This window comes from Salvia miltiorrhiza, chromosome 3 (assembly GCF_028751815.1).
Source record: "Salvia miltiorrhiza cultivar Shanhuang (shh) chromosome 3, IMPLAD_Smil_shh, whole genome shotgun sequence".
NCBI lineage: Eukaryota > Viridiplantae > Streptophyta > Magnoliopsida > Lamiales > Lamiaceae > Salvia > Salvia miltiorrhiza.
This window is the reverse complement of record NC_080389.1, coordinates 18,220,220-18,233,406: the sequence shown is the minus strand read 5'-3', so window position 1 is coordinate 18,233,406 and position 13,187 is coordinate 18,220,220. Positions and strand designations below refer to the sequence as shown.

Sequence of the window (13,187 nt, the reverse complement as noted above, 5' to 3'; positions counted from 1 at the left end):
CTAGAGTACAGGGCATTTTCAATATCTAATTTAGTATCATTTGGCAAAATGATACAAGCTCTTCCGGAGCCTTCAATGATGTTTGATGCACCTGATATTGTGTTGACATTATCCTTGGCTAATGTCAACTTAAGGAAATAATTCTTCTTTTGAAGAATAGTGTGTGTGGTGGCACTATCGGCAAGACAAATATCACAAGATTCCATTTGATTTTCTGAGATATTTTGGAAAAAAAAATCAATTATTATTGAGTAAGCATTTGATTTTTATTATTGTAATAAAAAAAATAAAAACAACATCTTGAAATTAAAAATAAGCAATGTCATCTTAACAACTAGAAAAGAAAAAAAAATTAAAATTAAGGACTAAACAGTGTCCATATTATTATTTTCAAGCACACCACCACCGATCAATTGATCTATATTATCTCCTTTTGGGTCATCAAAGAAGTCGGAGACATCTAAATGAGTAGTATCAATTGGACCGTCAAAGTCAACATTATTGGACTCCTTCTTGCCTTTTCCCTTGATTGAATCTTGATATAGATCTGCAAGGTATTTTGCTGTTCGGCAAGTACGTGCCCAATGTCCTGTCATACCACACCTTTGGCATTCACCTTCCTTTTTGTATGAATTGTGCTCGTTGGATGCTTTATGCTTTTTGTTGCTAAAAGTTGCATCATGTGGTTTACCGCGTCCACGACCACGACCATATCCACGTCCACGTCCACGCCCACGTCCACGTCCATTATCATGGTTGAAAGTTGCATTGGCTTCAGGCAATGCAGCGGAACCGGTGGGGCGGAGTGCGTGATTTTTCAAGAGCAATTCATTATTTTGCTCGGCAACCAACAAACAAGCTATTAATTCTGAATACTTTTTGAAACCCCGCTCTCTATATTGTTGCTGTAACAGCACATTAGAAGCATGAAAAGTGGAGAATGTTTTCTCAAGCATATCAGTATCACTAATTTTTTCTCCACAAAGTTTCAATTTAGAAACAATTCTAAATAATTCAGAATTATAAGCACTCACAGACTTAAAGTCTTGCAGTCTTAGATGCATCCACTCGTAACGAGCTTTAGGAAGGACGACAGTCTTTTGATGATCAAACCTGTCTTTGAGGTTCATCCACAATTCTTGTGGATCTTTGACAGTCAGATACTCTGTCTTAAGGTCATCATGAAGGTGATGACGAAGGAATATTAGTGCCTTAGCGCGATCCTGGTCGGACGCTTTGTTTCCTTCTTTGATAGTTTCTCCTAGACCCCTTGAGATCAGGTGAATATCAGCATCAAGAGTCCATGACATGTAATTCTTGCCCGAGATGTCAAGGGCGATGAACTCAAGTTTGGCTATGTTTGCCATCCGTGCAATTCTGCACAAAATAATCAAGGATATATTATCCAAATGTTTAATTTATTTGCTCAGAGAGCTTGTAATATTCTTCAGGAATATTACTTGTGCTACTTTAATAGCATCAATTTAAGATCTTGAATGTAATATTCTTCAGGAATATTACTTGTGCTATTTAAATAGCATCAATTAATTTTCAAGATCATTTTGAAAAGAAAAAAAAATTGTATATATATATATATATATATAGTATATTTCATAATATAACATATCAAATTTCAAAAATAAGAGCATAAGATTTAAATCTCTTTCAACTTCAATAGATTTAAATGTATATATAGATCATCAAAGAACACGAAACAAAATAATAATTTGAAGAAAGAAACAAATAGCAACATGATTCTTTGCCTAAATCCCAAAACATTCATATACGTTGACTAAGTATACCAAATCAATCTAAAAACACATACATAATTACAATGGCTCTCAATTCCCAATTGATTCGTTTTTTTTTTTTTTTTTTTTTTTTTTTTTTTTAGAGATCAATTCAAATACGTCAATACATGGAATGCAATTTAAACAATAGTATCAACAACAACCAATAAAGAGAAATAGAATTCGAAAATTGGACCTTTTACGATCGAAGGGAGATGATGAGAGAACTAGAACTTTCGTGCTGATAACGTGTTATAAACTAGAGAGAAGCGAGATGTTATAAACTTGAGAGAAGCGAGAGAATAGATTAGAGCTACAAATGAAGTTCACAATACACCCATATTTATAGGTGTTAAACCAAGTGTGAACGTCCGGTGTGAACGTTCACACACGTCCGGTGTGAACGTTCACACACGTCCGGTGTGAACGTTCACACACGTCCGGTGTGAACGTCCGGTGTGAACGGAGGACAGTCAACTCCGGCGGCTTGAAGATGTCAAGTGTTATTCTCCCTCTAGGTTTCTTGGTCAACACACATAAGATATATCTAGAAGATATATTTACAACAATGGGCTTATTCTCAGTTTGTTACAGACTAGTTTGGTAAAAGCGACCTTCGATAAAGCTAGAATAAATGAAACTTTTTGGCTACAATCATTTCCTAGCTGGTTTGATTTATTTTTTTCCATTCTCATGTTGTATTTCGTGTTTCAATCTATCAATATACTTCATATATATTTAGGATGCATTGCTTTGAAGTATAACGAAGAATAAGTGTTGGGTATCTTCGCCTAGCCAGGATTACACCTCTTGTTTCCCGAACCTCCTGTCTTCCCCACTTCGTGCTCAAGCACTTTAGTCTTCGTCTTCTACCCTCTAGATCTTCGGTTCTCCTCTTCTCTTCTCCTTCTTCTTCTCTGAACTGTGGCTTCTTCCTCTGTCTCTTCTTTACCAGATCTGCACAAAAGGAAGAGAGCAAGTGACAGTAGAAATAAACAAAGAAAAGAAAGATGAAAGAGATGAAGTTCAGAGAAAGGGAAAAGGTGTCCTCGGGACACAGGGGCTCAGATTTTCCCCTTGAACTCAGCGACCCTTCCGGCAGCTGAATGATCAAGACCAGGGATGGACGACGGAGCAGCTTCTCAAATCTCAACAGAACCGCCAACAGCAGGAGCCAATGTCAGAACTCTGGCGGCTCAGATCTACTCAGGTTACCACCAAACAGGCCTCCGATGGACAGGAAAGCCCGGTGATACCACCACCCACGCAGGGAATCCCGTATTATCAAAGAATCAACCACACTTGAAAGGAATAGCAGAGTGTAATACCCGGGCTTTTGATGACGTGTTTAATTGCTTAAGTTTGAGTAAGTAGGGTATAAGATCCCTTGTTTGATTACTTTGTATAGAGATGAGGAGTTATATGAAGTTTTGTTGTTATATTTTAAAGATGTTGAGATGTTCTTTTGATGATGTGAGGATGATGTGTGATTTTATATCCGTAATTGAGTTTGAGTATTTGAATAATTCGAGATAATTATTTGAATGAGAACGGTGAACTCGGAAGTGAGATCTGAGTCCGTTAAGACGTTTTTGAAATTTTTGACTTTTTGACGATGAATAGTAAAATACTGCTATTTCGTCTTTTTGTCGACTTTCAAAATCTTACGTGCATGTCGTCGAGAAATATTCTTAATTTTTCGATACGAGTCCAATAATGAAAGTTTTTATTTTTGGACGACGAGTGAATAGTAAATCGGGATTTCTCGATAAACGAACCGAGCTCGTTTATCAGAATTTCGAGAACGAGCTTGCGTTTTCTATATTTATATAGAATTACGAGTGTAATGAAAGTGAGTAGGAGTTAAGAGGGTGAGTAACGAAGAATGTGGGTAATTAGTCGTTAAAACGAGACGAAACGGGATATTTAACGACTAACGGGTTAATATCTTAAATATCTAAGGCTACCCCACCAAAACTGAAAGATATTATGGACTAGATTAGGATATATTTGATATATTCTAATACTAAGTAAGACAGTTCAAGTGTGAATTCCTTAGTCGTAATTGTTGACTCAAGTGTGAATTCCTTAGTCGTAATTGTTGACTAAGGAAGACAAGACAATTTAGAATTGTCTTCTTCGCTTATAAATAAGGGAGCTTGGTCTTACGAATCGATATATGAAAATATACGAAAACATTAGCTTAGAGCTTTTGACTTCCGATTTGAGCACCGAGACGAGCGCCGATCATCTTTTCGATCACGTATCTAAGTAGGTAAGATCTCTACCTACGTTTTGATGGTTTTCTTTTCGATTTTCGTCGACGTCGAAAAACGTCGATTCTCGACTTTATTTTGAAACGACGTCGGATCGTCGTGAAATTTTAGTATGTTGTTCTTGGGTAGATGTTGAGCATGTTTAATGAAGGGAGTAAGAACGGAACGAACCGTAGCTATGAAACCCATGAGGGCAGCCCCGTTTTTCACATATTAGCTTGTCTTTCGATTTTTGTTTGATCGTTTTGACTTGATATTTGTGCTTAGGGGTATGCTAGAATCGATATATATTAAATTCGTATTTTTCCAAGCACGAAAATTGTATAAATTTTTAGAGTATGATTATTTAAATTCGTGAAGTTTGAGACATTGCATAATGAATATTATTGCGTATATGTGTTCTACGATATCACATGAGCATGCTAATTGATTTACAATTTATGGATGATAATTGTTGAACGAGATTAAAACTGGAATTCTGTCAAAATTTTACAGCAGTTTCAAGCTTATGTTTCGATGAGTTTTCATTGCTTGATGGCTCTGAAATTTTAGTATGTTTATCTATGATATGTGTATTTCGTTTCTGCAAAATTTCATGTCTTTTGGATGATGTTTGCTATTTTAAAGATATTTTGAAAAATCCTTGACAGAATCTGTCAACTATTGGTAGACTTCACAAAAACGTTTATATCTATTAATCCATGAAGGATTTTGCATCACCGTTTTTTTAAACGAAACTAGACTTCAATAATTTTCTAAAAACATAAGATTTCGATTTTTATGACCTCTGAAACAGAGCAGTTTATTATTTCAAAAATGCCCTGTTCTGCTGTCATATTTGTCCAACAGTAAAAGTGTATGAGTTTCATTGTTTATTTGGCAGATCATATGAACGTTTTCTCTTGTGAAAATTTAACCAAATCTTCAAGGATACCTTTAGTTTTGGATGATTAAATTTGATGGAATTTTATTAAGGTTTGCCTTGGTTTCTAATGGCCTAAACAAAATTGGCAGAAACTGTCAATCTTTGACAGCCTGCACTAAAAGAGCAATATCTCCAAAAACCTTTAACCTTTTTGGTTAACTACCATTTTTAGAGTGAACTACACTTCATGAAGTTTTTGAGATCAATTGGTATGATAGTTTATGATGATTGAGTTGGTTGTTATGAATTTTTAAAGATGACACAAAAACAGCAAAACTTTCTAGAAAACAACTTGATTATATTTGTTTTGATGGATGATACGATATGACTAAATGGTGTGAGTTGTGAGAGTTATGATTAACGCACATAAATGTTGGTATCTGACACTCGAACAATTGGTGTCGAGTATAAATGATAGTTTACTGATAAAGAGTTTTGATGATTTTGAATTGTTTGGTTTGCGTTGAAAAGATGTCAAGATGTTAAGTTTTGAGTCGAGAGACGAGTTCACGTAGTGAGATTCACGCGTTGAAATCTCGTGGCTGACATTATATATGAATAGGTCATGCCGAAATTTTTAGTGAAATTAGAATTTGAGCATAGTCAATTCTTGTTGACCCGTGACTCAAATACATGCCTAATGGAAAGTTTAACTTTCTAATCGGTTAATTAGACGAGATGAGAGCGAATAGATCTGCTAAGAAAGTGGACTTTTCGATGTGTTAAATATTTCTTTTAATTGAAGCGCTGCTAATTATAACATAAGGATGTTATAATTAATGAGTAATGACGAGAGATAATAATTGTTATATTGATTAACAATCAAGAGAGATGAACATTAGAGATACTAATGTTTCATAAAAGAGATTAGATTATTAATCGAGGTTTCTTTTATAACTTCTCACCAATTCTTCATAACGATGAAGGTCCTTTTGGGAAGTAACGACTTGAGGGAGAGAGTGACGTTACTCATTGATACAGAGACACAACGAGGTGGGCATTACTTTTACTATACGTATATAGAGATCCCCTGCGTGTCGTAGGCCTCTTATACGAATGAATGCATGAGATGATTTAACTGTTAATTTCAGTTTTATATATATCTATCAAATGAGTTTAATGTTACATTTGAGCAAGTTATTTCGTTACAAAATATTTGAGTTAAAGTTATTTCAAGTATTGTCTTGCCATAAAATGTTTAAATTTTAGTATGATATCTATCTGCTTTGGCTTTGCCAATGATGCAATCGAATTCGGGTCCTGAGCAGTTGATAGCTATCCTGCCAGGGCTAGTGTACACCAGTGACCGTGAGTCATCTAGCGGGTTGGCCGGTCAAGTGACCGTGAGAGGTGGCCACCTCTCCGGCACACAGTTTCAGATATGATAGATTACAAAAGAACTTAGTCTGATCAGACGAACTTTAAAGAATCACAAATGAACTTAGTAAGCTTGGGCCTTTTTAGCGAAAAACTCCCTTGCTGTACTGATTATGATGGCATGACAATTTATAGTTTTGAAGCATGTATTTTTATACCTAGGCATATGTGCCCACTGAGTGCTTTTGTACTCAGCCCTGCATATGTTTTCTAAATGTGCAGGTTGAGCTGATGTGATGATGGTGCTGCAATGAGCGGAGTCTCCAGGGTTGTTAATAAATAGTTAACCTGTCTAGAATATGTCTTCATACATATGTCTAGCTACTTTCCGCTGCAAGATGTTGTTGATGTTATAGTATGTTATGTCATACTTTGAGTCTTAAGAGAATGGTTTCATACGATGTATAACTTGATTAATGATATTAATTAAGTTTTATGCTGTCTTTCATAGACTGTTTTCAATTGAGTATTAATGAATAAAAAAAAATACGAGTTTTATTAAGATGAGTAAGTTTTACGGCTATAAATGACGCCCCTTTTCTTCCCCTTCTTCTTTAACCCCATCCCTAGTCGTGGATCACTCGGCCTAACTATCCCTAGTTAGGGCGGGCTGTGACACAGAGCCTTTCTAGCTTTGACAATACGTTATCCCAACATGAGAGAGCATCGGGGATTTAAGGAGGGTAGCAGCAATGGTAGGGAGAATCGCCATTGAAGGCGCTGGAGAAACCAAGGCAAGAGGGCGGTGAAAAGGGGGAGGAAACGTGGAGTCAGAGAGAGAGGAGAGGATTAGGGTTAGTGGAGCGGCGCTGAGTGAAGTGAGAGAGAGAGAGGAGCGGGGTGGGGTATATCCGAAGGGGAAGTGGGCTAGGGTTTGGGAATGGGCTGGGATAAGTGGGTGGGCTCGGTTCTAGGCCCTGAAGTTGGCCCAGACCCAAAAAGAAAAAGTAAGGAAGAAGGGAATGAGAAATGGGCCAACCTCACAATAAGTTTCATTTATTACTATTATACTATCTTGTTTGGCTCATTAGTCCAGCTTGGAGTGTTAATTGGGCTTGAACCAAGTTGACGAATTTTGCCCACTACACTATGCATATTTGTGTGTAACGTTATGCATATATGTTTTTATGTATATGTATATTTGTATTCAATTATATGCATAATTATAGCGAAGACATCTGAGGGGTCGCATAGTGATATACATATTTGTATGTAATGCTATGCATGTATGTGTTTATGTAAATACATATTTGTATTAAACTATATGTATAATTATGGCAACGACCATGCTAAAAAAATTGACAAAATAAATAAATAAATAAATAAAAATTAATTATTTTTTTATTTTCAATAATTTTATTTCTATTTTACTCATGCGGGTATTTTGTGTTGGAAGCCTTTGCCACATGTCGCATGCTTAGTGCGCCACACAGACAAAATGTGTAGTCCAGATTTGGACCTCTAAGGGAAATGAGATCTACAAGATCTCATATGTTCAATGGAGAATTGTAAATGTTGTTAGAAAGGAGAAACAATCATATCCACTCAATTAACATAATCTAACGGTATATGATCAATCCTAAATCCAGTGTCCAAATTTTGATAAACATGCTAATAATTTTAATGAACAGTCAATAATTTTGATGAACGAGCGTGTTTGTTGAAAATCTCGCGCTCCAGGATTCGAACCTGATAAACATGCATTTTTACCTCTTGGTGTATCATTTTTTATGCTTAGTTGTGAGGATTTTGTGTGTTTGATGGTCTATTTGAGCTTATATTCGTGTATGGTCAAGAACTTGTTACTTACTTGTGTTTGAACGAATTTTCAGAAATAATGAAGCAGAATTTGGAAGAATTAGGCTGAAATACAAGTTGTAGTTCGTCTCGATAGGAGTTCGTGAGCGCAAACGGAGCATAAATTGGAGTTCGGACAAGGGAGAACGAGCCAAAACAAAATTATTGCGCAAAGCTGTCAGGAGTTCTGTTTCGTCACGCGGGCCAGCCATGCGGCCGCGCGACGTGGCCGCGCGAGTCGCCGTATTTCCGCCCAAAATTCGTTTTTTTTAGCGATTTTGGGTATTTTTGAGAGCTACAAGACCTAGGGCATATAAATACTCCCCAAGAATTTATTCTCTGCAACCTTTTATCACCATCTATCATATTTTACTTTTCCTGAGAGCTGAGAGAGACGGAGAACGGAGCCAGATCAAGAATTGCAGATTCTCAATTTCAATACGGTTTTCTTGTTGAATGTTCATTTATTTATTTGAGATATTGATTTTTAGCCATATGTCTATGTGTGGCTAAAGTCCCCTTTTCCCAGGGTTTAGGGAGTAGACATGGTTTGAATTTCTGACTGTTTAATTCAATTAATTGATATTGTTATTCCTTTTTATGTTCTTGTTATAATTGTTTGCTTTATTGATTGGCCACCAATTTAACATAATCATAGGTTTTAATTTGATATCGAGAGATGATAATTATTACTTGAACTAAGAACATAGAACACATTTATTTTAATTCTAAAGGGAATTGATAATTGTGAGGGCATTAATTATGAACTAGCTTAGAGATTGCCTTAGGAATCATCTAATTAATTGAATTGAACATGTTAGTTAGGAGAATCTGTTGAAACATTTGCCTTGGAAAATCTTCTCTTATCTGTTTCTCTGTTTCACAGCTTGATTTTTTTTGTTTCCAGTATTTTTTTTTTTTTTAGTTTTAAAAACAAAACTCTTAATTTCGTTTGTCCAGATAGAGTAGAATAATTTAGGATAGGAATTGGTTAATTCAGTCTCTGTAGAATACGACCTTGCTTGCTACTGTACACAATTGCACCCGTACACTTGCGGCGTGTTAAAGAAAATAGCGAACAGAACCCCAAACCAAAATGCATGTTCAATTAAAATTATTGGTATGTTCATCAAAATTATTGATATTATCAACGATTTTAAATTTTGCAAAATATTTAATTTCTCTACGCAATCTAACTATATATATATATATATATATATATATATATATATATATATATAGGGAAGGACTAAAATAAGAGCATTTCTTAAGATATAAAATAAGAATCATTTTCAGCCCTTATATCATCAAGATCTACGATTGATTCGTAATCCTGTTGGATGGATTTATGGTCCTGAGTTCGAATCCCAAAGGTAGCAAAAATTTATTTTTCACAATTCATACCTTTATACAGCGAATTCATACGTGTTCTACATAAAAGTCATATATTAAAAATTACTCTTATTTCTTATTTTAAGATGCGCTCTCACGATAGCCCACCCTATATATATATATATATATATATATATATATATATATATATAGGGGTGGGCTAGAATAAAAACACTCTTAAGTGTATAAAATATAAACGTTTCTTAATGTATGAATTTTATCTAGAACACGTATGAATTTATCCAACAGAGTTATGAATTGCGAAAAATAAATTTTTGTTACCTTTGGGATTCGAACTCAGGACCACGAATTCATCCAACAGGGTTACGAATCAACCGTAGATCTTGATGATCTAAGGGCTGAAAATCATTTATATTTTATACACTTAAGAGTGTTTTTATTCTAGCCCTCCCCTATATATATATATATATATATATATATATATATATATATATATATATATAGGGAAGGACTATAGTAAAAACGACTCTTAAAATAAAAACTATAAACCTGCAAAAATGTATGAATTTTATGTAGAACACGTATGAATTCACTGTATAAAGGTATGAATTGCGAAAAATATTATTTTTGCTACCTATGGGATTCGAACACAGGACCATGAATTCATCCAACAAGGTGATGAATCAACCGTAGATCTTGATGATCTAAGGGCTGATAGCCCTCCCCTATATATATATATATATATATATATATATATTATCCATATGATTTGAATATCTCACATACAAATTCATTCTCATTTCTCATTATATTTAAAAATTTAAAGATGCAAATTTTCATTCACTAAAAGAAACACAAATTCTCCTATTAGTAATAATCGACATGATGAAAAGTAATGTTTTTGAAACATTCCTTTTTTGTATCAATAATTATTTTCTGTTACAATAATAATTATTTGACCAAAATAAGTACAATGATGCAGTGTCCTCCGTTGCTTTGTCAGTCAGGGCTGGTTGAATCAATTAGTCGAAGTAATTATTATTGTAACGAAAAATAATATTCGACATGAAGAAAATTAATATTTTTGAAACTTTATCTTCCTTTATATCAATAATTATTTTTCTTATATCAATAATTATTTTTATGGTCCGCTCATAAAAGTAAGGGTTAATTGCATCAAAATACCTGACATTTTTCCCAAAATTTGATTTTTTGACAAACTTTTAATTGTAGCAAAAATTTTAACTACGTTTCAATTTATTGCAATGTCCGTCCCGCGTATATTTCCGGCCAAATCCATGCTGAGGTGGACCTCCGTAAAGCTTAGGTGGCATGTCGTGTCGGGTAATGAAACATTATCGTCTCAAATCCATTGCAATAAATTGAAACGTAGCTAAAATAAATTGGCCGGAAATATACGCGGGACGGACATTGCAATAAATTGAAACATAGCTAAAATTTTTGCTACAATTAAAAAGTTTTGTGAAAAAATCAAATTTTGGAAAAATATCAGGTATTTTGATACAATTAACCCTAAAAGTAAACCACGATCCGCCCCAATCCTGACCCGATCCGTCTTTTTCATACACTTGGTCTCAGAATAGAATAACTCTAATTTTTTATAAGAAAAAAGTTCGAAAGATCATTTCGATTTCTAATGCCGTAACCTTAATGATAAAAAGAAAATTTCGTCATTGAATTCAATATCTATTGCCACTTTTTCTTGTAAGGAATTACTAATATGTCTAATTTATGCTACACTAAGTGCTCGTTTGGTTCAAATTGAGGAATGAAAAGGGAATGAAATCAAATAAATGAGTGGAATGGTAACAATAACCATTACTTTTATTGAGTGTTTGGTTTAACAATGGAAATGAATCATTAGCAAGAGATTCCCTTTCTTTTGTTCCCCCTCTATTCTGAGGGGTAACAAATTGGGTGATTAGGTTACTCGGGCAGGGACGGGGGGTAGAGGCCCCCTCCCAAATTATGAGTTTTTTTAAAAATATATATAAATATATGTTTATACCTATTATAAAATAATTTTGTTTTATAAAAGAGTATTTGGTTATTATATTCTCTCATATATACTTAATTTAAGGATAATTCTATTATTTAAAACTATATAATCTATGAAATATTGTTTGTTATTATTACTATTATACTTGTCTTTTAATAAAAAAATGTCTAATATGTATGAAATGCTAAAAAAAATTATAATGTATTGAAACTAATTTGTAATATATAGAAAATATATAATCTATGAACATGTTGTTTGTTATTATTATTATTATTATTATTATTATTATTATTATGCTTGCCTTTTAATAAAAAATGTCTTAAATATACAGAATGTCCAAAAAAAAATTTGTGATATATTGAAACTATATAATCTATGAAAATATTGTTCGTTATTATTAGTATTGTGCTCGTATTTTAATAAAAAAATACCTTAAATATACAGAATGCCCAAAAAAAATTTCTCGGGGGGCACAGCCCCCCCTAAGGGTAATGATTATCTCATTACTCAAATCAAATAACAAGTAATGGATTCAATTTTAATTGATTCTGTTTTCAATCTCTAAAAATACCCAACCAAACGTGAACTAAGTTGGTAATGAGTTACAAGTTTCATTGAGTTAGGGCAATGTAGGAAGATTAACCTACATATTTTTTCTACAATGATTTTTAATCTTCATATGTGAAACGCGAAAGTGGAGCATATACTCGGGACAAAAGGAGTAGATAAATATAAAGTACTAACGAAAACTTATTTATAAAAACTGATTATCCAAACAGTCCCAAAATCTTACTCTACTCACTACTCATCTAAACCATGCAAAAAATTGATGCCAAAAGTCGGTCAACAACGAACAACCCCCAATATCGTTTCCAAAATTTTATTCCATCATTGCATGCGAAGCAAAAATTGGCTATTTTTTGTATACGAAGAATGTATAATAATACTCTCTCCGTTCCAACAAAACATACGTAGTTTTACTTTTTCGTCTGTCCCATAAAAACATGTATATATAGTCCATTTATAGTAATAATTCTCTCACTAAACATCGCAACACACTTTAAAGATATACTATGCATGTTTTTATGGATAAGTCCGTCAAAGAGGTTATGGGTGCGGGGTGAAATTCCATATTTGCCCTCGAAATGTGGTGAGGCATATTTAAAGGCGGAGACAAAAAACGTTACTAGCTAGTAGCTACTGTCATTTCTGAATCGCAGAAAGCAAAACTCCAGCATTTATATATGAAAAACCTCAGAGGCCTCTCACTCACGTATATATGTCTGCACATTCATTTCATCTGCCGTCAAATAATTGGTGAATTTACCAAACACGTGCCTACAATCGATCTCGACAATAAATCTTCACAAGCTGCAAATAAAAACTTTATTGCTCGAGATACTTTTCGTATTCAAATTTCGACAGTGCCCCGTGAAAACAAGCGTAGAGCTACAGTCAATAAATAAATAAATAAAACTAATATATATTGGAGTAGGTCGGTTCATTTGTATCATAAATCTTATTACATGCATGGCACATGTCTTCACCATTTTGCTCTCATCAGTCAATTTTGTTTTGTTTTACTGATTATGTTTTATTTACCTTCTGATGCAGTGAAAAGGTGCCAGATTAAATTTTGAGATTACTAG

At 33.9% G+C, this 13,187-nt stretch overlaps 1 protein-coding gene across 2 annotated transcripts; it reads right to left on the bottom strand.

The window, feature by feature from the left end:
* Positions 1-247: 247 nt before the first annotated feature.
* LOC131017961 (uncharacterized) lies at positions 248-2,332 on the bottom strand. 2 transcript variants are annotated; one of them, XM_057946718.1, is made up of 3 exons: positions 1,987-2,332; positions 1,035-1,377; positions 248-905 (listed from the first exon to the last, which is right to left on the bottom strand). In XM_057946718.1, exons 2-3 carry the CDS (start codon positions 1,365-1,367, stop codon positions 366-368), a joined length of 873 nt encoding a protein of 290 aa, XP_057802701.1. In that variant the 5' UTR covers positions 1,368-1,377; positions 1,987-2,332; the 3' UTR covers positions 248-365. The 2 variants fall into 2 exon arrangements, with proteins under 2 accessions (XP_057802701.1, XP_057802700.1); XM_057946717.1 differs by having other exon boundaries at positions 248-1,377; positions 1,987-2,178.
* Between the last annotated feature and the right edge of the window lie 10,855 nt (positions 2,333-13,187).

Coding starts and splice junctions, on each gene's coding strand:
- LOC131017961 (XM_057946717.1), bottom strand. CDS start 1,367: ATGGCAAACATAGCCAAACTTGAGTTCATCGCCCTTGACATCTCGGGC.